Genomic DNA, 27,732 nt, shown 5'->3' with positions numbered 1-27,732 from the left:
AAATTAATTATTTGTAATTGTGTTATAGCTAGCCATTATTGTGGTTCATTAACTCTGCTGCACTTAAGGCTCATTATGTGAGCTCTGGTCTATTTAAAACAAATATGAAGGTCATTAGTCTTTACATAAATGGTAACTTTCAAAACTCAGTAATATTTGCTGCAATATGTCTTGTTCTTAAATGATAATGGTAAGGAATTTCTAAAGATAAATGCGTCATCTGATTGTAAAGGAACCATTCCTTGCACCTAAATATATTGAACTTTTGTATACTAAAGGGAGAAAGATCTCAAAACTAATTAAAAACCAGAAGATTAAAGCAGACAATATCTTCTCTATTACATTGTAAATATGGTTTTATGTAATATTTATGATGTATACTTTTTTACATAACATCTTGTAACAGTAAACAGGCACAATTTCATATTTTTTTTAATTTCAAATTTTGGGGCCGGAGTCTGAAATGTCAGTGGCCACGTCTACATGAACGGTGGACGACACAGTTGTTACTTATCAGTCACTTAGTACTTGCATAAGTACTGATATTACTGCACAGTACCGTCCCTGAAGTTTTTTTTCGATGCTGCTGCACAGTAGCAATGAGTACTACTTTTAGGAAGTACTAAATAACAGCAGTGCATGGTTATTTTTAGCCACTGTGTCACCATAGCAACGTGCTATAGTGAGGGAGCGTGTCACTATGGTGATGTAGCTGCGGCATCACGGTTTTTGTCCACTGATGCTACATCGCCGTACTGCATTGCTACGACAACGAAGCATCTCGTGTAGACATGTCCCTTTATGTCAAAACCCCTAAATCAGTAGTATACCACTGAGTCATGAACTACCAACAACAAAGATGTGCATATTGCCAGGGATGGGGAGCAAAGGAAACAGAACAGTATTAGAGTTTAACATCAGGTTTCAAATGATTAATAACAAAAAGGGAAAATGTTTCTGAAATACTATTAAACCACATTGATGCTATTCTTTTCCAGTTAAAGTTGCCATCTTGGATCGTCAAATACTTTCAGTTTCTTTTAATGCTTGATTCGCTAAACGTTTGGTTATTCAGGAACCAATTAAGAGCACTAAGCGAGTGTTGCCTGTAACCATTTTTGTTGGAAATGCAACTGCTAACATTTTCTGTCCTCAATAAATCTGAAGAGACTGCTTCAGCAATTATTTTCTTCCTCCTCTAGGGAAAAATAAAAACCCCACAAAAATCTCAAGAACATCATTCATTTTGAATTTACCCTGTTGTTCAAAAAATACATCAACTGTGAATAGAAGCTGATCTCATATTTTCAGGTTTAATTTTTGGAAAAAAAACACTTTTCTCTTGAAAGTAAGTAAGTAAGTAGGTAATTGAAAGTAAGTAGGTAATTACAGATAAAGTACTGAACATTTACCAGCCCAGAAGAAAATCAAATAAGTAATGAAGGGGCCCAAAATGTTAAATGTACTAAAAATATTAACGTCAAAACTTCACTGAAAAAAAAGTCTGATTTGGTATTTTTATCTATGCACAGAAATAGTACATGGAAAACAATGATATAACAGTAAATACTGTGCTTCTGATTCATCTTGGTTGTTCTGTTTTTGCATGAAGGCTTCTTACAGACATAAAAGAAAACAAAATGGCACTTTACTTGTAACTCGACGTGCCCCCATGCCGAGCCCAGCGCATGCCCAGAAAAGGCACTGAGTTAGTTTGACCTGGCTCAGACAATGTCTGTATGGATTGAGTGCATCAGTGGGGCTTTTAGGCACTTTTATTTAATAGCTGATTGTATCAGCTATTAGATAAAAGCACCAAAAAGCCCCGCTGATGTGTGTGCTCTATACAGATGTGCAGAGCTGGGTTAACCTAACGTGTTACCTCTTCCAGTAAAGTGTCCCCCCACCTCCCCTCCCCTTCTCCCCGGTCAACAGCCAAAAAAGACCATGGTTTGCTCTGTAAGTTTACGTCAGCTATGAATTTACAGTGGGTGAGAAGAGGGTAGGCCTTTTTTGCACATCAGCAGCTCTGTAGTAGCTGCATACAACTTTGCTCTCATCTCAGAAGTGAAAGTTAAACTGTGGTAACTTAGCCTTTAATGAGAGAAGGACAATTTACTGGAGTTTAACTTCCACTTATCACAGTTTATATGTGATAACATCCTTCTCCTTTTTACCCTGTGGTAAATTGTTAGCATACTCATATCTTCTGAAATACCATATTTTCTTGCATACTACACCCCTGCCACAGATAAAACAGGTGCCTTGTTTTAGGAAGGCAGAATGTAAAAAAAATAAATAAATAAAAAAGAATTCAAAGTCATGGCCAACTGTGTGACATGGAGTAAGTGCTCAGGAGAACATAGAGTGTCCAGAAAGTATATCACAAGGGAGTTCCTGATGTCAGCTGCCTCATCAAGATTGTCTCCCATCTATATAAGCTCCTACAAATAAAGCACTGTTTTTAAATCAGAAGGCACATCAAGAAATAATCAGCAGCTCACTTGCTGCTTCAGCCACAAGCTACACTGCTTAGCCAAAGCTATGGCTATTAGAGGATTAACACAGGACTCTGCCATTTTGGAAGCTGCATTGTATGCACACTGTCTCCAGGAGTGCTTTTCAAGTGAAGAAAACAGCTTCCCCCATTTAAAATATACACCATAATTTTACAAGGTTGATTTTGGGGGCAAAGGTAATCACTGTATGTGAGAAAATACAGTACTCTTCAAGAATTTGATTCAATTCTACCAGTTGGCAATAGGAGTTTTTCCATTGAAGAAAACAGTACTGTATTTGTTCCCTTATTGTCTCCCCAGAACTGCTGACTGTAACATGGTATGACAACCTCTGGTATGTGCTCTTTTAGCTTGGGTATTACTGAATTGATCATGTAACCTTTACCTTTTTCCAGGGTTTATTTCTTAACATTAGTGCTTCTGGCTGTTAGAACAATTCAGATTAAAACTATCTTCTTGGATGAACTATTCCTATGTCATTAACAGTAATATATTTATTGTAAAGTATATCTACAATGGAGTATAATTTTAGACAACCTCTTTCCTTTCTATAAGAAATGCTGCAGTGGTCAACAGTAATGTTTCCTGACCTGGTAACAACATTATTAAAAATTACAGGATTGGATCTATTATTGTAGAACTTGGGGTTTCCAGTCAAAATATGAGCAATTATTTTTTAAGGAAAATTACAGAAGAGGCATTCTGTACTCTAACATGTCATTATCTGACTAGCTACATGTCTGCTAGTCCAAAGACATTTCTTTTACTTGTCCTATCCTCTTTTCATTTTGACAACAATCTAGCTCTGAAAATTTGCCATTCACTTTTCTCCTGAATCATAAAAGAGAAAATGCCTTTACTAAAAAAGTTGGTAATAGGTGTTTCTTTCTCACACTGTAAAGGAATCGCTCTCCAGCCACTTTTCCTGATGACATGCATACTCTAAGCATGTAGTTGTCATGTTCAGTTCCACCACACATATACTTATTGCTCCTCATTTCAGTGGCCCATTTCTCATTTGGTTACATTTAACCTCCTACAATGCATGGAAGGGAAGTGAGATCTGATCCTGGGTGCATAATTTGCAAAAAAGCCATGAAACTCAATAAGCCATGGGTTCAGCTGCAGCAATTTTCAGTCTACAAGGTTGTCTAGAATCAATCTCTCTCAAGCTACACTGGCTTATCTATGAGTTCCTGACTGATGATCAAAATAGTATGTCAGGTATAATAGTCAGAACTCCCACTCACACCTTATACTATAAAATATAATATAGATGCAACTACAAGAATTTTCATGGTATTACTCTAGAAATACAAAAAAGAAAAATAGTGGAAAATTATCCATGTAATATGAAGTTGAAAAATCTTCCTACAGGATGGTAGAGAAGTCCCTGCAATTCTGTTACAAAATTCTACTGCATGGTTAAAATGTTATACATATGCTATAACTTCAATGAGATAAGAGTGCATGGAATTTATTTTTGTGAGCATAGGGGAAGCTCTCTTTTCTCTCCCTACCTGTATGTCAGTTAATGATTGATTCTGGGGTCTTGAATTCAAATCTTTCTTTAGGCTGACAAATAAAAATTGGACTTGTGTGTTCACATTGCACTTTGGCGGACACAACCACCACTAAAGTCAATGTGAATTAGCAGCTTCTTCTCAATGCCAGGATTGGGAAAGCAGAATGGTCTGCAGGTCAGTATCAGTTGTTCAGACAAAATAGCAAAGTTTCTCATATACAGCACACAACGTTCCCTCCAAAACAGCCACCTCAAATCAGTGTGTGTGTTTTAAGTGGGGAAGCTGTTTTCTTCATTGGAAAAGGTGTGCTCCTGTGCTAGGGACAGACATTCAAAAAGCCTAAGCCTGAATTGATTGAATCTTTGCAGGTTAGTCTAACCTTGCTAGGCTTGAAACAGGACAGACACACATTCTCTCTTGACTAAGGAAATTCAGGCACATGGCTGCAGTGGCTCAGGCTAGAACCCAGGGGCGCCGGAGCAGGCAGCTGAGCTGAGTGGGGTGTGGTCAGGCCCCAGCGGGACTTGACTCTCTCATCAGGGAGGTCTACCTGCATGGTCCCAGGCTTTTCCCTTCTGGCTGCTCAAGGGGCGGGAGTGTTGCCAGCCCCCAGCTCTGGTCTAGCACTCTGAGGCAAGGCAGTGGGGGGCGGGGAAGGGAGGTGCAGTGCATGCATCTGTTGACAATACAGAGCTTTTCAATCTCCTTCTCTGCTTCATCATATTGTCTGCAGAAAACTGACAAGCAAGCAAGCCAGCTGGGGGCTGATAGTGATAACAGTCTTTATCACCCAATAAACACAACAATGGCCTCTCTCCATTACTTCAAACTTCTTAAAGACCTGACCTGCTGACTTGTTGATTAGCTCCAAACAGCCCTAAGCAATCACTGTTCTTTCTGCCTGTCCCAGTGAAATTGGAGAGAGACACGTGCACAGACACCTCTCAGCATTAGATAGCATGCCACATGCCTAGGGTCCATAGGGCTGGTTTCCATGCTGTGGGAGATGGGAGGGAGAGGGGGTGGATTTCCTGCTTGAGCAGGGTTGGGAGTAGGGCAGGGGGAAGCCAGGCAGACCCTACTGTGTCCACAGTCTCTGTTGGAGCCTTACACAGCATTAGCTAGCATACCACATGCTGGCTATAGTCCATGCTGTGGCAGAGAGGAGGAAGGAATCCCTGCTTAAGCAGTGAGTGGTGAGGGGGTGGGGGGTATGGGGAAGCCAGCAGCAAGTCTGCTGGACCTCTGACGAGGGAGCAGAGGGGAGGGGCCATCCCTGCTGTGGAGAAGAGAGCCCCGCCCAGCCCAGAGAGCATGCTGGGATGCTGGAGGACTCTGATTTAATTTAAACCAGGAAGGGGTCTGGGACAGACATTGCATAAACTGGTTTGAGCCAAGTTAGTTAAGTCTGATACTACATTTAACCAGGTTTATGTCAAACTGGTTTCAGCCATTTTCAAACTGGTTTATGTGCACTGAACATCTGTTCTGTTACAGGTTTAAACCAGGTTCTGATCACTTAAACTGGTTTATGTGTAATGTCTTCCCCTAGCCCTGGAGACACTGCATTCCATGCAGCTACCAAAATGGCTGCCACTTGTGTTTGCTCAGCAAACCGAAGAGGTGGAGTCTTGTGTTATCCTTCTCACAACCCTAAGTATTGGCCAAATACTGTTGCTTGTCCTCAAAACAAGTGAGTCGTTGGTAGTATCTTAGTGAAGCCAGAGGTGTGGAAACACTGTATTTACAGGAACTTATGTAAAGAACTATTTACAGTAAAGAATTAACAGTCTTGCTACTGCACTTTGCAAGGCTCTGAAGCCTAATCATGTGTTACAAAGTCCTCCAGGGAAACTAGAATGTCTATCCCAGAAGGTAGTCTGCCACACCAAGAAGTTCCTGATGCCACACTTCCTAGAAACCCTATGTTCCCAAGAGGACTTACTCTATGGGCCCTGCCACATGTTTTAACTAATGCTGGATAGAAACAACCTATAGAGTTGTTACTCATTTTCAAACACTAACTTTGTAGATGATCGTCTCTTTTTATATCTGTATTGTTCTTTTTATGGTGTGATGATTACTTTGCATGTACGATTGATTTTACTTTTTGCACGTGTGGCCAGTTTAACTTCATTGTGGGATTAAAAATTTAATTGCATAATATATGCAAAGGGTAGCAGAGGTCTGTGGCACACAGACAGTCATAACTCTGGACAAATCTTTTTTTTCCTATATTCTGCTTTCCAAAAACAAGGTGCATTTTATTTGGAGGTGTGCAATAAAATAGAGTATGAGGGAACTGCCTGTTTGTCTGTCCTTCCTGTGTTGGTTTAAACAGAGTTATTTTCTTAAATAAGCACCAACATTTAAAAAAAATGTTTTTTTCTAATCAGTAATCTTAGTCCATCTAATATTGCTGATGAGGCAGTGCTGTTTTCTTACATTGATTGGTCAAGCCTATGGCAACATTACTCAGTTTTATTCCTAACATGAAATATCAGATTTGAATTCTACTAATCTCTTGTAAATTAGATAAATCATTTATTGTCACACTAAACTTGGGTAACACGGTCTACTCCGTAATTCCAATTAGATTCTTCTAATTTGATTTCTTTGACATCACTGTGCTACCCAGCACAGCTTATTTAGAAATATCACTTATTTCTAGTCATGGATCTTTATATGATAACATTTGTAGCATTGTTTCTCAGATCAAGTGGGGAATTGTTTTTATATGAGTTACCTCCATGTGCCACTTGTTTTATCATCTTCCTGGGCTTTTCCTCACACAGATATACTTTTATTCTTTCCAAATGTCACTCTTAGGAGATATAGTCTCAACTCAATGCGGGAAATAATGCATACACATCCTTACACTTTGGGTGAAGAGAATTACATTCTTTCCCTTCAGAAAATGATTTTTTCCTTTACTTTGTCTTTCAAACAAATCAGATCTTTTTGGCAGTTTCCATTAGCAGATAAACAAGCTACCTTTTGCCAGACCTAGTTGAGTCCTAATTAAATATAGTAAAAAACAAAAACAAACCCAGGAGGGGGCCAATCTCCTCTTGTATAAATGGATACAGTTCCACTAACTGGAACTGGAGATGTGTCCAATTATGGCAGAAGAGTCCATCAATGGAGATGTGTCCATTTATGGCAGAAGAGATTTATCTTAGTGGGCATGTCTACATGTGATGCTACATTGCCTTAGTGACGCGGTATGGCAACATAGCATCTGAAGGCACAAACCATGACACTGATGCTATGTCACCATAGTGACAAGTTATCTCACTATAGTGCAAGGTGCTATGTATGGTGAAGTAGTTGCTAAAAATAATCATGCATTCCTGGGACGGTGCAGTAAAGGGTATTACTGAGCTGTTATTTAGTACTACCTAAAGCATGTACTAAATGATGGTGTAGTAACAACTCCCCCCTAGGGGGCGCGTGTAGGTGTGCCTAGTATGTTACATAGACGTGAAAGAAAACTACCTGATTTTGTTGCTTGGATCCTGATCCATAAGTTAGAGCAGTTACATTGCCTGAACTCAGAATAATGGTATATAATTAATTTTAATTTACTTTTACATGACAGTTAATTAAGTGTTCTTAAAGATGAATCAGTGTTTCATTCACACCTCAATTCATACTTCTATCACTAAGAATAAAGATTATATCACTGGTTACATATTTTGGTCCACACTGTTACTTTAGCAATCCAGTTGACACCCTTCATGGTATTTCCAATTCTGTATCTTTTGAATTGCCTGTTTGAAACTGACCAGGTTCTTCAAAGTAGGCTGGCATGGCCAGCTGGTTCCAGGAATACTCAGAGTTTTCTTTTTTGTTCAGTAAATATAGTCGTACAAAAAAAAAAAGTAAATATAAATATTTAATTCCATACAGGGGAGCACTGATGAGCCAAAAGGAAACATATCACAGCAGAACGCAGACACTAACTATCCTGTAGCACCAAACACCTTCATGAGGGATAATGTTCATATCTTGTATCACCCTATGCTGGCAGGCAGTGCATTAAAAGATTTCAACAAGTGAATATGTATGTTGCAAAGGTTTCAGAGTCTCTGTCTTATCTGAAGTGTCTTAAATTTGATGTAGTTTTTCAGAATTCATTAATGTCATGAACCTAAAATCCTTGGGGGGGTTCATGGGATGTTCTGCATGGTTTTTCAGGTTTTTTTGAGTCTGGTTTACTGATATGGCACGTGTAGTTTCTATGTATAGGTAGTGCCAAACAATAATTATCATTATCTTTATTATGCCTCCATGAACTGTGGTATTTGACACACATATAATTTGATAAATCTTTATATTTGAGCCAAGATTGTTTAGTGGGGCAGTGATTACCTTAAGTGTTCCTCATCTATTCACACTTGGAAGAGGTAATTGTTGAGAATTAACATTTGATGTGCATTTGTTTACTTATCGCCCTTACAGACTTGCTTTGAACACAGCCCTTCTAGACAATAACAAATTCACATTTTAAAAGAAGGCTGTATGAATATAACCCTGGCTATTTAGGCTATGGGTAAGGAAGAAAGGGTGGGGAACATTTCTCAGAGTGGGGAAATTAAGTGAACACTGGTTTTGTAATCTTCATGTTGAAAAGGATATATAAATTCTCCTGGTCTTAATTAGGTCAGGAATGACTGTTAGTATGGTAAACATGCACTTTTGGAGGGGGGCAGGAAGTTATATATGTATAGCATGGGCTTCCCGAAATCCAATGAATGAGATGTAAATGGACAGATAAGAAACTATACTCAAGCCTTACCAAGAGAGTAGATTGAGGTCTTTATTTTTTTTTTCCCTGGACATAGGGAAACACTGGAGTCCCTCAGCTAGTGGGCTGAGTACAAATCACATTCTTGGCTTTAAGATGCAGGGTAAGAACAGGTTTTTGTTCTGATATTTCTTTTTATTTGACTGTTCTTATATCTCTGTTTCAACATATGGTTACTGACTTCTTATGTTTTCTCTTATCTTTTTGTTATAATCTTTTAATTGTCAAATGTAATATCAGAGGTATTTGACCATATATGCAAGACTTTTCTCTGGAAGATATGGGTCCATCTTTCCTGAGTATGCATACCTGCACAAAGGTGTGATTCTTTTAGCTGGCAAAATCCCCTCTGCTAGGAGCTGGCAAGACCTGGGAAAGGTGGGTAAGGCTGAGGCATCACAGCCCAAGGAATTAGCCCCTGGCACAGCCCCTGGTTAAGCAGCAGAGAGCAGAGGGGTTTGGGGCAGAAAAGCACCCCTGGAAAGTGTGAGAACACCCCAGAAGTGTCACAAAGGTACCCCTGGCCACACAGCCCCAGCACGTCACACACATATTCTTTTATTTGCGCAAAAGGAAAACAAACAGATTAAAGATGAATGGAAGATCATAAATAAAATGTCTTTGCACAGCAATGTTCCCATTACTGTGAAATATAGTGAAGAAGTAATATTTCAAATGAGAAAAATAAAAGGTAGCAAGAGATCTTGCAAACATGTCCCATTATATTTGTGAAATTATGGTAATCTCCTTTGTGTCTGATGCAAAAATAAAAGAAATCTGTTGAAAACCTAAGATGAGATGGGAGAAAATGGCTAAATTTAAAACAGCACCTTGTGGGTTAGGTAATTTGGCAATCTCCAAATCTCCAAAACATCCCAGCCAGCACTGATCAAGATTCTAGGAACAGTCTATAATTTTGGTTTAGAAGGTGTTATTCTGGGCTAGAGACAGAAATTACACACATACCAGTATAAATTATCAGAAACCAGTTCAACTCTATAACACAACAGAAGTTCAGTGGGTATAAACTGCTTTCAAAATGGCTAAAACAGGTTTAAGATAAACCTGGATGAGTGTAGTACCAGACTTAACTGATTTAGGTTAAATCAGTTTATTTAACTTCTGTCCCAGACTCCCTCTACATTCAAGTCATCTCACATTCCCCGAGCTTCCCAGGATGCTTTATAACTCCCCTGCAAACCTCCCCTCACAGGGTGGGCAGGACAGCCTTGGCCCAAGCTATCTGCTCCAACCAAGCAGGGAGGCATGCACTAACACCCCTCAGCTTGGCCACTGCAAGCACGTAGCTGCATTTCTAGAATTAAAAGTGAATGTCTGTTCACTTGCTTATTGGTTCAATCTACGCAGCTTAGACTAATCTGAGAAGACTGAACTGATTCAGCCTTGGGCTTTTTGATTCTCTGTACTTAGCCTTGTAGACTGACTAATGACATTAGGCAAGTGACAGAATTAGTGACGTATCACAGCATCTTTGACTCACCTCAATAAAGAAGAGACTAGCTGCTGATGTCGGATGATGGTACATATAGGCAGTCACCAGGATGGCTGCTGCTACAATGAGGACCAATATTAGAATTCCAACAATTAAACCAGCATGAAGAGTTCCACCTTTCTTTTCTGCAGCGCTATCATCTGTAGAGGCTGCAAGAATAGCATACTTATTAGCATAATGACTTTTCATTCCATTCATTATATTTCACAATCATCTACAATAAATTCAGCTGATAAGTGAACATTTGCTTTCTCTGTACTACGTTTTCCTAATATTTTCAACAGCCCAAGTTTCTAAAAGAGATTACATCTTTTTTTTCCACACAACCACACACTTACATAATGTTAATGAAAGAGATTTCCAAATGTTTTATTATTTCTATTTCAATTAAAAAAAATAATATCCTGCTTTCTGAAAGTAATTTGGACATTCTAAAGTTCCTAATTATCTATGTAATGAATTTGACTTTGATTTTCCTATAATACAATCACTGTTGCCCCACAGACATCAAGTATTAATTGAATACCCTTTGAAAGCTGTATTTTGTCATCTTTTTTTAATGCAAGCCATGTTGAGGGAAGACACAAATCTTTGTGAGGGGTAGCTAATTAACACGTTCTGAAAGCCTGATCATTTGCTTAGGCTTAGAGAATGGTATCCAAAAGCACTATGCAACTGAATCACATTGTAAAACTATAACAGATGGACATTAGATGGCCCTGAAATACCTTTAGCTTGGTCTGAAGGAAGTACATACCATATCAGAGTATTGCTTAAGACCACAATTTTTCCAATCTTTATGCTGATAGGTCTATTTTTTTTTGGTTTTATTTATCTGCCATGGAAAATCTAGGTACACCCATATATGTGTATCCTAACACTGCCACCCACAAGTAAATCAGTCAATCAAAATCTGAATAACTTTATTGCTATTTGGATGAAAACCCTCATTAAATTATTTATCGTCAGTGGAACTGGCTGTACATGCATATGATTCCTATTTTAGGTACCCCACAAAATTCTGGTGATTTCAAACACAGAAATCAAAGATAGGTTAGTTCAGTTTATTAGTGCACAAAAAGAGGACTATTGCTCTACCAGATACAACACTGTACATGGAAGAGAAATAACAAGAAGGGGGAGACAAGAGAATAATTTTGAAGTCCTGACTATAGCATGTACTACTGGAACCCTATTAATGTGCATACAAAAGCTTATATTCGTGCAGGTTTTTTATCACCTGTCTTCTTCTAGATAAAACCTGTGCATGATCTTAACTTTCTGAACTTATCCACAAGTCACTCTAAAGAAAAAAGGCACTTCTGGCATGTTGTCAGGGTGAGTCTTATATTGGTTAGTATGAAAAATCTTTTTCTGTTTCCTTTTCCTGACCTGGACCTACTTATTCTTTTTCAGACCAGGACTGCTCCTGCTTGTGTAAGTGAAAAGCATCTGGTAAACCATGGGCACTACTGGCAACAAATGATATCTGATAAGAGTAACAACTGTAAATAATACCCAGATAGTCAACATTCAAGCCTTACAAAAGGAAAATTGGGAGAAAAAAAGATAAAAGATAGAAGACAAAAAATGGTTAACCCCCACAATTGCAGTGACATAAGTACATTCATGTCTGATAGTACTAGTTCTCATATAGAATCAAACCATCTCAAGATACACATGCATAAATACAACTACAGAGAAGGTATTAGAGACTGTGACCTCCAGGTCCTCTTTTCCCTCCCTACAAAGATGCTGCTGTGATTATAGGTACAGCATCAGGAAAATACTCTGAAGCTAATAGTGGCCCTCCATTGCACATCTTGCAGCACCTGGCACTTCCATTCTGCAGGGTCAAAGAGGAGACTACCAACTGCAGTCTACCACTCTAAGTCTCTCTTCCATTTCCATAGCAACAAGTTCAAGAGAGCACAAGACCACATGAAGCCCCACCCCACTGTGACCTTCTTATACCACACAGACTTGAAGTTGGTCTCGGAAGTAAAATGAGAGAGCAAAAGAGCAGAAAAAAACAAGAACAAAAGATTTGATAGTAAAAGAGAGGTAGAGAATGCTGAGAGAATGAAATAAAGAGATGGAAAAATGTGTGCTGCGCTATAGTGGCCTGGAGGATTATATGTAGAAGGGTTACTACAATTGGGGGGTTCTAGAACAGAGGTGAGCAAATATTTGGGGTGGAGGGCCACTTAAGAAGTTTTGGTGAGATGTTGGAGGGTTGGGGGAGGGGGCTGAACTGGCCCAATGCGTGGTTACTGACCTGCCCTGGCGCAGTTGGGGGAAGTGGGGGAATTGACCCTATCTGGCCCCATCCAGCCCTGCACCCACCACTGGGGGGCACTGGATGGAGGGCATGGGTGGGGTCTCCATGAAAACCAGCCTGGGACTCTTGTGGGCAGGGCGCACTTAGCTAGGGAAATGGGATGGGGCCATGGGCAGGTAGGGAGTAGCATTCAGGAGCAGGGTGCGCAGGCATGGCTGGGATCATGAGGCAGTGAAATGTGACATGATCTGCCGTGATTTGCTCTTCACATGTCCCTGCAATGGGTGCCAATTCAGTGGGCAGGTATGTGTGGGGAGTGGATCATCGATCTGCCCCAGGCCACAGCCCTGCACCGTCACTGCACCATGATCCCAGTCCTGGCCCCAGCCTGGCAATGGGTACAGGGTGGATGGGCTGGGGTGCCTGGGCAGGGGGTTGGGTCCAGTGGTGATGACAACACAGGTGGCAGCAGCTGGAAGAAGACACAGCTGCAGGGGCTGCCAGGAAGCTGAGTCCAGATGCTGTGATTCCCCTGCTCTACTGCACATGCCATGGGCTTGGCTGCCCTCCATGCCTGGGCTGGGTGGGGCCAAGGGACCCGCCACAGGCCAGATAGAATCCCTTGGCAGGCTAGATCTGACCTGTGGGCTGTATTTTGTCCATCCCTGGTTTAGAAGCAAAAGAGACGTGGTATTGCTTTAGCTATTTTAGCATCTAATCACTCTATCAAATTTCTCAAACTGATCAGGATACAGGAATTAAGTACATCTTTGCCTATACCTCCTGAGTGCCGTGATCCAGTAGGTATATTCAGAGCATACCTAACAGATTGCAATGGGATGTATCAGACTTTTCACAAAATACACAGGCAGTCACAGCTGCCTTTTATCACTTGTTGGTGACAAGGTCAGCTTGTTATATACAGATAATAGCTTAATTCTTAAAACATTTGCCAGGATATGGAAGGGCAAGGGCCAATTCCCTCATCACACTGAAGGGATTCAAACCCATGTTTTCTACCAGAAAGCCCTAACTATCTAGCTGCAGACAATTTTGGCTGGGGGACTCTCAATCCCTCTTATTGACGCTTGGCCACTGCACAGCCAAGTCTGCAGTATTTATTGAGAAAAGGGGGAGAGCGTGCATGACGCTGGAGACTGTTGGCTACTGCCCTCATCTGAAAGTGGGGAGATCTGGGTTTTAATTCCTGCTCCTGAGATAGCTTTCTGTGGTTTTACACAGATTGTTCATTGGATAAAATACAGAAACATTCTTCGTATCAGGGAACTGGAAACTGTCTTCTCTTCCCAAGCCTTGTACCCCAATCAATAGGCAAACAGGGAGGGAACCCACGGCCTGCTGGTCAGCCCAGCCCAGCCCAGCCCAGCCCCTGGGTACAGATTTAACAGTAAAAAGAGACCTAAATAAGATGGCCACCTGGCACATGTGTAAGCAGTGACTGGCAGGACTAGGGTGGAATTAGGGGGTCAGGTGACTGACGGAGAGGCTCAAAAGCCCAGGGCTTAGCCTAGGACAAGCAGTCTGGCTACAGGAGCTAACAATGAAAGAGTCCCGGGGGGAGCCAGTCTGGACTACCTGGAGGAAAAGACTGTCCCACAGAAGGGTGGAAAAGACCCTGTGCTATGAGTGACACAAGATAAGTACTTTGAACCTTTTGCATTTGTGGTACCCTCAGGCACAGGCAACTGATAGGGAGGGCACAGTGGGGCATGTGCCCCTACCTGGGATTGGCCCACAAAGGTGGGGCAGTATTTTTGCTGCAGTTTTTTTTGCTGTGCAGGCTGGTGGCATGTTGGGGGGGGGAGGGGAAGGGGCACTAAGCTGCGGCACACAAGTATAGGAGTGGATATGGGGTTTTTGACCCACCCCGGGCCCACTCACAAATTGTGCCCCCCCCCAGACTCAGGAGGCACCATTCACCCCTGCCCTGGGGTGAGAGTTAACCCTGACAGGGGAGTTTGTGCTTGGCAAGCCTTATGCTTTGGAGTGAATGCTCATACTTTTGATCTGTGTTTGAACTGAAGGACCGATGTAGCTATAAGAGATGTATTGGAGGCCCCTGGCGTGCTGCAGAGGTACGCAGTTTAGAGTGCTCTGAGGAGCTGGAGATCTGGGGTGGTGTGTGGGGGCAGTATCCCAAATATGTTTCAAAAGGGAGGACTGCGGCATGTCAGAGGACTAGGTATGTGGCAGCAAAGACTTGGGAGACGAGTGTAAAGGAGGTGTACCTAGGGGCTGAGTGGCCCAGAGCCCACAGAGTGCTAAGCTGGAGCTGAGGCCTGACCATTTAGGGTCCTAGTGTGGTGCACCCTGGGTTGTGGAACCCAGCCAAATTAAAAATTATTCTAAGTCTGAAAATGCCTGAGTTCAGACAAGGACCTAACTCAGAACCAGCATCTGCCTCCTGGGGCAGCCTCCCTATGAACCTTTGGGAGCTTGTGCCCCTGATGCCAATACTATGTACACGTGATGAAAATGTCACTCTATATGGCTTAATGGCATCACACTATATATGTGCAAGAGTTTTGGGGGCTTAAAATTAGTTAGTTATTAGTTAGCTGCCTTCCCCTGCCACGGGAGAGGCAGGCAGGCTCCACAGAAAAAAAGGATTGAGCCCCTTGCCACTTCTGTCTTCAGCAGAAGTGAGAAGGGGCAAGATCCTTTTGTTTTTTTTGGCGGAGCCTGCTTGCCTCTCCCAAGGTTGGAGGGTGAGATGTCAGCAGACCAAGCGGCCCCTGAGCTGTGGGGGGCCCTGGTCCTTTCCTCCAAGGTGGTTGCACCCCCTGGCATTGCCCAGGCAGGCCGCTAGCAGGCTGGGTGCTGTCTCAGATTGGGGTCAGGGAAGAGTTGGATCAGGCTGGGTGTTGCCTCTGAGCTGAGGCAGCACCTGGCATGCTAGCAGCCCACTCTGGCATCCCCAGAGGTCCCTGCTTCTATGGATGGAAGGACCAGAGTCCCCCGCAGTTCAGGGGCTGCTTGGTCCACCAGCAGCTCACCCCCAATGGCTGTGGACAGTTTCAATCAGAAAAAAAAAGGATTGCCACAACAGTGACAAAAATAAAACCCCACCATTTCAATGAGAAACTCACCGTTTCAATTTAGGGGGTGCAGAATGCAGTCCTAAGAACTAAAACTATCATGTGTACAAGCACCCTATAACATCAAGTCATGGCCAGTTTGTAAGGTGGCAGGACCAATGTGGGGGCAGGACCCACAGAGCCCAGAAATGAGGGCGAGGTGGCAGCCTGGTGGCAAGCCAGGCCAGGAACCTTGTTGTGTCAGCACCAAATCTTCCAGGTTACACAGTTACGTAAGTGAGGCATCACCCCTTCTTCCACTAACAGCCATTTTTAAAAAGAAAAATATGAACCTTGCTCAGTTTTTTGACTGAAAGGTTGTAAGTACCTAACCCAGAGAAGATTATATGCTGTAGATCTTAACTGGTCACTTTAGGCACTTTCCTGCTCAGTATACAGGGTTTTGGAGCCCATCTTGAAGCAGCTAGGTCTCCCCATGCACTGAATAGGGAGACTCGATACCCAACACGAAGTTTAGGTGTGGGGGCAGACATGTGAAACTTAGACATGCAAGTCCTTCATTGGATTAAACCCTAAATGATATATGAAAAGGAGATTAGATGAATGTATACAAGTTTCATCTGTAATTTTCAGTTTATGTACTGAAATGCATGCACAGTAAAAAGGAAGACAGCAGTTAGTACTTGCACATACTTTACATTCTCAAAGCACTATGCAAATGTAGAGGCCAGTGGGAGAGGCCTGCTTTATGTTACATGCCCTATGCCAAAATGCAAACCCCTTCTTTCTGGTCATGAGAAGTTCATGAGGTGCCCCAATGTAGTGATCTGACAAAAAGATGTCTGGCTTCTTAGCAGTTGCTTTGCCTTTTACATCTGTCTTATACTTTTTCCAGATCTGCACAAATAAAACTACCTTACCACTTATACCCATTTTCTGTCCAATTTACTAATAATACAAATTACTCACTGAGTCACGGCTGAATGGGGATTATCATATTCCACATGCATATTAAGAATGCTGTATATCAACAAAGGCCCAAAACAGTCTGTAGGAGCCATCAAATTTATCTGCTTTGATTTGTATTCTTTCAGTGCTTAGCATCCAGGTTTGTAAATGAGCACACTGTCACTACTAGATGATATTGATGACAACAGCCTGTGTATTTCTACTTGCCCATAGTGCAAAGCATTCCATGTGCAGTGAAATAATGATCAGAACAGCAAATAATAAAAATCATAAAATATAAGTAAATGGCTTTCTAAATGATGGTAAAAAATAGTAAGTAACTAACTAGTCATTTCTATAATCAAAATTCAGTTCATTGACCTCAAGGTTAGAATACTTGAGAAATTGACTGCACTCTGCTTTCCCAGAGACAATGTTGTCAACTTTGAAAATTTCCTCTGACACAAATCAACTGACAGTTCTTTAAAAAGTCACAGAGGAAAATGGGTGAAAGAAAACTTGAGAACTTTTTCAGGTGCAAAACCTTATTAAGCTTATCACAGCACATCTGCTGTTCCAGGCACCGCTAAACCTTCAGGGATGATATTTGTCTTGATGACCAATCCTTTTCTGGTGGCAGCTCTCACAAAAGGAATTTCCTCCTAAATTTCCTTTTCTTTTGCTTTATGCATGCTTGTTGCAGACCTGTGTGTCTTATTTATAACTACAAATGCTTTTATTTACAACTCCTGTAAATGAAAAGAGTATGTTCACATCTGCAGGTCAGTCTGATTTTTATTGCATACTGGGCGTGTCTGCACAAGATGCTTTACTACGTAGTGTAGTTTACTGTGCAGTAAGCATGTGCATTTACACATGCACATGCTTATTGCACAGTCAATCTCACTAATCATAAGTAAATTTTCTACCTGCAAGTGCAAGTAGCAAATTTACTTTGAATTAGTAGCAGTGAAGTAGCACTTGTATAGATGTCTGACCAGGAGCAAATCTGCTCCCGGTCAGCCAGCCACCAGGGGGCAGGAGATTGTTTCCTGCCCCTGGGAGCTGCCTGCTGCCAGGGCGGGCTCTGCCACTGGAGCCCAGACAGGAACTATGTTCCCTTGCTCCAGCAGCAGGGAGTGCCAAGTCCCCTGCTCCAAGATCACAATTGGGAAATGGGAGGCTGGGAGACCCTTATCTTCTAGTGCCAGGTCCATGACAGTGGGGCCAGTGCAGGGAGACCCTTATCTCTCAGCGCCAGCTCTGTGGCTGTGGGGCCGGCGCTGAGAGATAAGGGTCTCCCAGTGCTGGCCCTACAACATGGAGCTGGTGCTGGGAGATAAGGGTCTCCCAACACTGGCCCTAAGGTCATGAAGCTGGTGCTGGGAGCTCCCCAATGCTGGGGGCTGGGAATTTTGTTCCCCACACAGCTCTGGAAGCATGGAGCTGGGTGGGGTACAGGCTGGGGAGCTCATTCCCTGCTTGGCTCCAGAAGTATGAAGCTGGGTGAGGAATAGACTCCCCAGCTGGTTCCCTATCCAGCTCCATGCTCACAGAGCTGAGTGGGGAACAAACAAACTCCCCTGCCTTTGTCCTGCAATTGCAGAGCAGGGGCTGGGATCTGTCGTAGTCAGCAGCAGGTCCCATCCCCATGCCCCAACTGGGTGATGGAGGCACTGGGCTTGGAAAGAGCTGCAGGAGTGAGGGAGGCCCTAGCTCCCTGCACCAATCTGCCAGAGAAAGATGGTTGAGACCTTCCTCTCCCATGCAGCTATTTCCAAACCCCTGCCCCTGATTGGGGACCCTGGGGCAGGAGCTCCCTGCTGCTGGGGCAGGGGGACATTGTCCCCACATGGCAACAGGCAGCTTCCAGGGGCAGGGTGTAATGTCTTAGCCCTGGCCAGGAAACAGCTGTCTCCTGGCCTGGTGCTTCCTGCCATCCCCTAGGTTAGCATCCAGGGGGGACTAAAGCTTCCCCTGATGGTGGCAGGGGCCCACTGTAGGAAGCCTCAGGAAGCAGAAGCAGTTTGCTGCCATTAGCAGCAAATCTGCTCCTGCTTCCCTGCATGTGTAGATGCCTGCCTGGGGGTGTTTACTTGCAGGTAGCTTACTCACGAGTAAACTGACCCTGGATCAAATACATGTGCAGATGCACCTACTGAATAGCAAGAAGGAAATAGCAGATAACTATATGCTCTTAAAAATATTAAAATATGACTAAAATATTAATTCTTGCTAGTGTCCTTTTCTTGGAATTTTTTTCAAGAAATAGCTGAAGAATGAAAACAATGTTTTCATTTAGTTCTGTTGTAATGTCCTCATATCCGATTATTTTATTTTAAAAAAAGACTGTGGTTTTTCAAATTCAATATTTTTAAATTTTACCTTATGCTTTCCTTGGGTTCAGATGAACTCCTTTGAGTTCCTCAGTGTAGAAATACATAAAAACATTCAGTGAAATATTAGAAATAGAGACAGATTCCAAGAGAGCCCATAGGCTCAGGGCTGACTTGGTGGCAGTCTATAAGTATATAAAGGGTATGCATCAGGATCTGGAGGAATGCCTGTTCACCAGAGCACCCCAGGGGATGACAAGGTCCAACAGTTGCACACTCCCCCAAGACCTTTTTAGGCTGGACATAAGGACAAACTGCTTTACTGCCCAAACCCCCAAGGCCTGGAATAGACTCCCCCCAGAGGTGGTGCAAGTGCCTACTCTGGACTCTTGGTAAGAAATAATATATACCCTGTAAAACATTTGTTTCACATAGCAACTAATCATTCAGAGGATTTTCTACAGTTTTTACTCCATAGTTAAGGCTGATGCCATGTTCCCCTTATGCTTCATTACTATTATGTTATTAGTAAGCAATAGAAAGAGAATGCAAAGAAATCTGACTTTTGATAAGGTAAGAAGGGAACACATTAAGTTAAAGCACAGCTGTAAAGAGGAGACAAAGGAAGGCTGAGGGAAAATCTTAAAGTGTCTGCTGCTACTTTTTAGATGGGAACCATCTCTCCCCTGAAGAAACAGTTGGGTAAGCCCCAAACCCAGATGAGGAAGCAAGGAAGAATTAAAGAGCTACACTAAAGAATTCTGCAATTTGCAAGAGATGGCAAGATTCAGCATTACCTTTTTTCTTTCACCTGAAACAAATAATCTCTTTTTACTGTTTTTGTTCTCATTTTTTAGATCAGGTTGTAAAATATCCTGCTCCCAACTCTCACTGTAATTGTACACTCTCACTGTAATGCTGTGTCATTTAAAATAAAATGATACAGCATTTTATTTCACACACCTGCGTGTCAGCGTAGAAGTCTGTGGTATGTACATTGCCTAAATATAACAGCTTCAAGCCCTAAATGTGACAAAACACTCATTTGCCAAGAGGCCTCCCAGCTGTCTAATTTACTCCCCTATCTGTGCAAGATGAATAGGTTTTCAGGATATGGCCATAATTTGGTAACAAAGGAATACAGGAAAGACATTAAAATTATTCTCTTGTGAATACTTCATTAAAAATGCATTTGCTGTTAGGCCATGTGTCAGCATTATGATGTATTTTTAATGGTGATTGAAAAAGAATGATTTTATGGGGCTACCTTGTAAGACTGCTTACATGAGTAAGGCTACATCTACCCTGGACCACTTTATTATTATAGAAATGTAGTAGGCCACTGTTAATCTTTTTGGAACATGGTGTATGTGTTAGAGGTCATCAGGACTTTTGATGTGTGGGCCTAGGCAGGAGTATGGAGAAGTGGAGGCTGCCCAGACCTTCCATCCCCAACTTTAGACCATTAAGACAGTATCCAAAGGCCAGACAGAGTCCAGACATTCAGTGCCTCAGTTGCTGTAGTATAGAAGTAGTGGTATATTATAATGGCAGAGAACGCCTAGTGTAGATGGAGCTATGCTTGCAAAGCTGCTCTCTTTACTTGTACTGTAAAATCTCCATAAGCAGTATATAATATGCAGGTTAATACACCATTCTGCCGGCATAACTGTTCTATGATGTTTGCTTCTACTAGTCTAGCTACATTGATCAAGGATTACATGTCTTCAAATCCTTTACCAACACAGCAATGCTGGCAGAAGTGTGTACTATAGACTGAGGCACAGAGTATAGTATGCCACTAAGTAAAGGATCCAGGATGACCTAGATGGATTGGAGAAATGGTTGGCATTCAATAAGGTGAGATTGAACAAGGACACATGCAAAGTCCTACACATGGGATGGAATAACTGTATGCATGAATACATACTGGAGAATAACTGGCTATGCTGCAGTACTGCAGAAACCTGGGGATCACATTAGACTATATAAAATGAACATGAGCCAAAAGCATATTAACAGGAGTATCACTTGCAGATCAAGGGAAGTGTTTCTTCTGCTCTATACAGCTCTGGTGAACTGTATCTAGTTTCAGGCCTGAAGCTTCAAGAAGGCTATAAAATTTTGGAAAGAGTCAAATACAGAGCAATAAAATGCTTAGGGACCTTCGTGGCAAGATTTATGAAGAAAGCCTGAAAGAGCAAGTTTTATTCAATCTGGCAAAGAGAAGATTGGGGTTGGGGGGGAGGAGGGAGGTGAAAACAGACTTCAAATACCTCAAGGGGTATTTTCTCCTATCTATATTGCTTTAGGGCACAGGACAACGAGCAATGGACTCAATCTGCGGTAAAGCAAATTTAGGTTGGAGATTAGGACAAACTTTCTGACTATGAGAGATGTCAATCCTTGGGACAGGCTATCTAGAGAAATTGTGAAATCTCTATCCCTGGAAATTTTAAAGAGCAGGTTAGACAAATGCTTGGCTGGGATGGTTTAGGAAGGGATGATCCTGCCTTGAGCAGGGATTTGGATTAGATGACCTTGTGCAGTCCCTTCCAGCCTTGTATTCCTATTCCTACTTTCTAGCCCCTAAGGGTGATAAAGCATTTTTCTTACTTACACTGTTCTTTAGGACCAGTAGTCAGTGCACTATTAAAATTTAGATGTTACAGAAACAGACCATATAATGCATTTGGGGGACAGGGAGGCCCTCATGTGAATAGGCCATTTCTCTGGAACTATTTGACTAACCTTGGGCTTGCTTCAACTTTCACTTGAGTGAATGGCTGTGAATGGAGGGGACTGGACTCAAGATCCCTGGAGGCTTTTTTCAAGTCCTGTGTTACTATGAGTTCACTGAAGATGGTGACAAAATGCTGATTGGCACAAGTGGGTGAGGACTATTTAAATGAATATTTTCTGATTGATTCTGAAGCATGGACAGCTGCTTTATAAAAAATGCAATAATTTTATAATGAATTATTAATACTAATTTAAGAATAATATTAATTTAATGTCCTAAACAAGCAGGATGTCTCTCCAATATTGCCTTAGAAATATCAAACATTATTATTATGTGAATGTAACATCAGAAAGCTTATGAATAGCTTTATAAGCATGCAACATTATAGGTAGTTTTTCCAAAGAGCTTTCTATCTGGAGTTCCAATCCCAAAGCCTAACAGCAAACTAAACAGAAGTGACAGTGGGCAAAGCAAAAGAGCAAACCTGTCCACAGGGAAAGTATCCTATTTTCACAGTCCCTGTTTCAGAGCAGAACTGCACTTTGCAAGATAATTGCTGATATGTAGAATTTTTTAAATGGGTCCACCTTTTACAAGGTATCCCTGCCTTGTTGCACTTAGGACATGTTAGCTGCATTTAAAGCACAACATCCACATGTTCAAGCAGTACAACATGTTAAATGTGATTTTATCATGCAAAGAGCAATTGTATCATGGAAAAATTAGAACTTGCCAGCGAAGGAATATCTTAGAATACGTGTTCAGTTATCATATGAATGCTTCATGGAGATAATAGCAACACAGCTTGCTGGTTCTCAGTCCCAGCCACCACACCACATGGGTCTTGAATGGGCTCTGGTGCAGTCATGCACCATGTCATGTTACACTTAAGAAATCATAATAAACATTATCATGCAACTTCTCAGACATATTCTAACTTTAATATGGAAAAGTAAGGTTTTCTATGATTTAAATAAAACATGTACTAAGTGACCCATGTGACACAGCCCTCAATTACACAACTATTATGGAACTGGAAGATTCTAAAAGGCATACAGTTCTTAGGTTATTTAATACCTCCCTCTACCAATGCATAATTGTTCCCTAAGAATTCTCTTGTTTCATGAGAGTAGTGCTGTAGGAACATTTTTGACAAGCTTTGAAAGTCACTCCTGTTTGTCCAAAGCACCCTAATATGCCAATCCTGGGTCCCTTGGGAGAAAGGCTGAGTTTTAGGATGATTAACATCTGCTTTTGGAATGCTTCTGGGCTGGTCTTAATATTACCACAAGGAGATCTAGAGCTCAGAATGGGTCCTTTTAATGCATTGCCCATATCCAAATTAATAACATTAATACAACTCTCTTCTAGTGCTTGACCAATATGCTTTAAGTGATCCAAGCAAGGATCACTTTCATCATTTCCCTTCAGGGCCTTTTCTAGGGTAATAAAATTCACTGCCAGCAATGGCCCTGGAACATTCTCAGGTTGAGCCTGTTTCTCCTTCCTACAATTCCAATCTAATACCCTGGTGTACCTAGGTGAACATCATGTCTACTGCCCCCGATTGGTGATTCCAGCTCTCTACTGCTCCAATTGCTCCCTCTCCCTAGTGATCTTCAGAAGATCTCAAATACTTGTTAAATAGTGCTTTGCCACAACATCGTCTTCTAGGAGGCATTAAGCAAGGTCTCTTTTCACATGTTTCCCTCTTCTCTTCAGGCAGTCAAAAAACAGGAACACTTTCCTTTCACTGCATAATTTACAGGTTATTCTTTAAAAAGCTGCAAGACAGCTGTATCCCTCAGTGATTATGGTAGACTACCTACAATCAGCTAAGCACTGCTAGCAGGGCTATTTTGCTTTTGATGCACTATAAGAAGCAACTACTTCTGGGGCCCCATTTACTTATGGGGGAGGATTACAGGGAGCTAGTTATTTCACAGGGAAAATATATTATTCTCTAAGTTTGACCTCTATATACAACACAGATTTCCAAACAGAGAATTTATCATCTTACCTGCAGCAAAGGTGGGAAAGCAGAGAGGGATCTCAAAATCAAGCAGTTCTTGATAATAATGCATTCACTGCCTCTTGCAGGAATTGAATGCTCTGGATTTTTCTGCTTCTTCACTATGAGACAGTGAGACTTCCTTGCTTTTGTGCATGGAATAATTCCCATAACATTTGTTAACATTTTTGCACTGTATGCACTACTGTACCTTGTTTGGCTGCATAATGGCTAATGCTCTTATGGCTCAGTTTTAAAATGCATTTTCCATTATACAGAAGGGAGAGAAGATCATTTTGCAGTTAAAGCACTTTGAACTATGAACAGGGATATGTACGTTCAATTTCTGGCTCTGCCACACATTTTAAACAACGACCACTGGGGGACAGGCGATCTATTAACAGTTCTAGCCCATGTCAGCCACATAACTATTAACTTGGGCAGGCAAAGGGAAACTGCTCTGGTGACAGCCCAAGGAAAGGTCCCACCTTACCCCATAGAGAAGCATGGGGCTTCTCATGGCAGACTCAACTGCCTATATATGAATGCCAGGAGCTTGGGAAACAAGCAAGAGGAACTGGCCCTTCTCTTATGTGAAAATGACTATGACCTTGTAGGGATAACAGAGACCTGGTGAGACTCTACCTATGCTTGGTCTGTTGCTTTGGAGGGTTATACCTTGTACAGGAGAGACTGTCTGGGGAAGAGGGGTGGGGGCGTTGCTCTCTATGTCAAGAATCAGTTCACTTCCCTGCAAATTGAGTTTTCTAACCAGGAAAGGCATCTTGAGACCCTCTGGGTCAAAATACGGGGAGAACATGGGGAGTGTTACGCCTCAGCTCTGTATTCTTGGGCAACCCTGGCACAGGATGCAGTCTGTCTGACTCACAAAGGACTCACCCCCCTCCCTCCCCTCCTCTACCTAAATGAAACTAATTAAGATGCAGTGAGAGACACACCTAAAACTCTCCAGATAAGGGTGACAAGAGTGAACAACTGCCCTAGGTCTCATTTGCATCCGAGATGGAACCAGATGACCATTCATTTACATGAGAGATGGAGAACAGAAGCAGAGACTGCAGTGAATTCTGGGACCAGAGAAGTAGGGGAGCACTGCATGATGGGGAATCTGTGCTCTAAATGTTAATCAACCCATGTTCACACACACCCAGCTCAGCATTTATCAGACCAGTTCTAATCTGGATTTGCTAAGGACTTTTCCCCCCCAGACACACACACACATAGCTCTAAGTTTAATAGGCATCTCGGGCCATACATTCCCCGGTCCCACTATGGGAGGCCTATTTAAACTTGATTGACTAAAACTCAGTTGCCGGGTTAGGGAATGCTGAGGCAAGAGACCGAGTCAGAGGGGGTACGGGCAACATTTGAACAATGGTTAAGGGTTCATCACAGCATCCAGCCTGCTGGAGTCCTAATTACAGATGTTGTCATACTTTTCCCGAGACAACTGGTGGGAGTCCTCTCCACAAAAGGTTATGAGTATCCCAATAATTGCTTTAAGTCTGTTAAAAGACTATAGTAAAATCTGGAAAAGTCATGCTAAGCTGAGGCTTGTGCACAACAAGTAAAAATCCAAAATCCTGATGCTGCAAGCTATCTATTGTTCCTGAAGAAACCATGAGATATCCCATCAGTATATCTGCCATCCATAGGAATCTCAAGCTGGCTCCCAAGTATTTGGGTTACTCCCTAATCTTAAGTGTTTCCTGATTATCAATCAGTTTCTTGAGATGTTCCAAACCAGATAACCCCTTGTCAATAGAAAAGACAATGATTTACACTACTAAGGGTGCTTCGAAGCAGCTGAACTGAGGGTATAAAAATCTGTAAAAAGTGTGTGTGCTTCAAGAAGAAGAAGAAGCAGGAGGAAAGAAGGAGAAAAGGAAAGAAGAAAACTCCTGTGCTGACACCATCCCCTGTCGTTCTTGGGACGCTGGAAGAACAGATCGTCTCTCTCTTCAAGGATTGTGCTACAGACTGTGCCTGTCAGCTTTGCAGCCTGAGTATCTTGGACTAGGTGAGATCCCAGCGCTCTCTCTCTTCTTTCTAGGCATAAACTTCTGAACCTGAACTGTATCAGTTAAGCTTGAGTTAAGTTTCCCCAAATACTTAGTGAAACCAGGCTAGTATTGTCATTGTTTGTGCTTGTTTTTCTTTTGCATGTCTATTACTACTAGTACTATTATATATTTCATATGCTTAGCAATAAATAACTTTTATAGGCAAACTGGTAGTAACTGGGTATATTTTTCCTTCTCTGCTTCTCTTTCCCCCCGTGCTCTGCAGCAACACTTCTTTTACCTATGCTAAAGATCCCTGTGAAGCCCAAAATTATTGTGGGGTCTGCTCATCAAGAGGCCAAAGATTGGGATGTGCTGAGTTTGAAACACATAAGGTGATCAGCTTGTACAGGCTGATTGACCCAGTTTGACTCAGACGTGCCCTTATGAACTGAATGCTGGCCCATGAGGGTGTCAGCTGGACACCCAGCCGGATTCAGAGGGATTCTGTTCACCTGTGTGCTTGTGTCTGACTGCATTTTATTGTTGCTCTTATGAACTGATTCTTGGCATATGAGGGTGTCAGCCTGTCCATGCTGATCAACCCGGCCAGGTCAGGCGTGTCACGTTAATTTATGTGTGTTTGTGTGTATGACTGATTTGGTGACTGGAGGAACCCAGTCCCATTGAGATTGAGTCCTGCAAGATAGCTCCACTGGGGGTGAGGGCTTGCAGAAGGGAGAAATACAGCTCCGTATAGTAACACAAGCAGCACATTGACAGAATCACCAAGACACTAGAAACTATCCCTAATAAATGAGCACACCCCAAAGTAACGGGCAAATTTGGTAACAGGAGGGTGACATACTTGTAGGAGTCTACTATAGACCTCCCCACCAAGAGGAAGAACTTGATCAGGAATTCAACAGGGAACTGGTCAAGGCCACGTGCTCTTGATGCATGATCATCATGGAGGACTTCAATTTCCTTGATATCTCTTGGGATGAGCACATGGCCAAATCTGACAGGTCATGTAGCTTTCTTGCTTGCACTGATGACCTCTACCTAACACAGGAAGTCTATGGGCCGACTAGGGGAGAGGCATTGCTTGATCTGGTCCTGGGCAAATGGGAGGACCTGGTGAGCAATCTGAGGATTGAGGGGAAGCTTCGTGACAGTGACCATGATTTCGTCACCTTCTCAGTTCACCGAAGAGCAGGCAAAGCCCTCAGCAAAACAGAAATCCTTAACTTTAGGAAGGCTGACTTTCACAAACTCAGAGATTTGGTAAGTCAGGTAATTAGAGGCCATACTCCCCTAGATAAGGGAGTACATGAGGAATGGTCATCTCTCAAGAACATAATCCTTGAAGCACAGGAGAAAACCATTCCATCTCGCAAGAAATGTGATCAACAGGCAAGGAAGCCTCCTTGGCTGAACAAGGAACTGTTGCACCTCATTAAACTCAAAAGAAAACCCTACTCCAGTTGGAAAATGGGAAGCATCACCAAAGAGGACTACTCAGCACTCCCCCACACCTGTAGGTCCAGAAAAGCCAAGGCACAAACCAAACACAGGACAGCTTTGGGGATCAAGGACAACAAAAAGTCCTTCTTCAGATATGTGGGAAAGTAATAAAAGAACAAAGATAGCACTGGGTTCCTCCAGGATCAAATGGGGCAGCAGACATCTAATGCCCAAGAAAAGGCCAATCTCCTAAATGACTTTTTCGTATCAGTTTTTCACCCTCCCAAGGGGATCACACTGTCAGAAAGGACATGAACTGGCCTGGGAGCAGGTGGCAGGCCCAAAATTGATGTGGATCAGGTGAAGGAACACCTTGAGAAACTGGACATTCAGAAGTTCTTGGGCCCAGAAGGAATGCACCCAAGAGTCTTGAAGGAGCTGGCAGACATCATTGCACCCCACTTGGTAAAGATATTTGAAAATTTGTGATGCTCA

General features: G+C 42.3%; 1 protein-coding gene across 2 annotated transcripts in view; it reads right to left on the bottom strand.

The window, feature by feature from the left end:
- PLXDC2 (plexin domain containing 2) overlaps nt 1-27,732 on the bottom strand; it is a 513,252-nt gene that overhangs the window by 19,422 nt on the left and 466,098 nt on the right. For both annotated transcript variants that reach the window (XM_059729061.1, XM_019497583.2), the window contains exon 13: nt 10,357-10,517. In XM_059729061.1, the coding sequence (XP_059585044.1) occupies nt 10,357-10,517 (161 nt within the window). The remainder of the gene's footprint in view (nt 1-10,356; nt 10,518-27,732) is intronic.

The sequence above is a fragment of the Alligator mississippiensis genome, chromosome 5 (assembly GCF_030867095.1).
Source record: "Alligator mississippiensis isolate rAllMis1 chromosome 5, rAllMis1, whole genome shotgun sequence".
Classification (NCBI taxonomy): domain Eukaryota; kingdom Metazoa; phylum Chordata; order Crocodylia; family Alligatoridae; genus Alligator; species Alligator mississippiensis.
The sequence above is the reverse complement of the archived record's forward strand: the minus strand, read 5'-3'. Positions and strand labels throughout refer to the sequence as shown.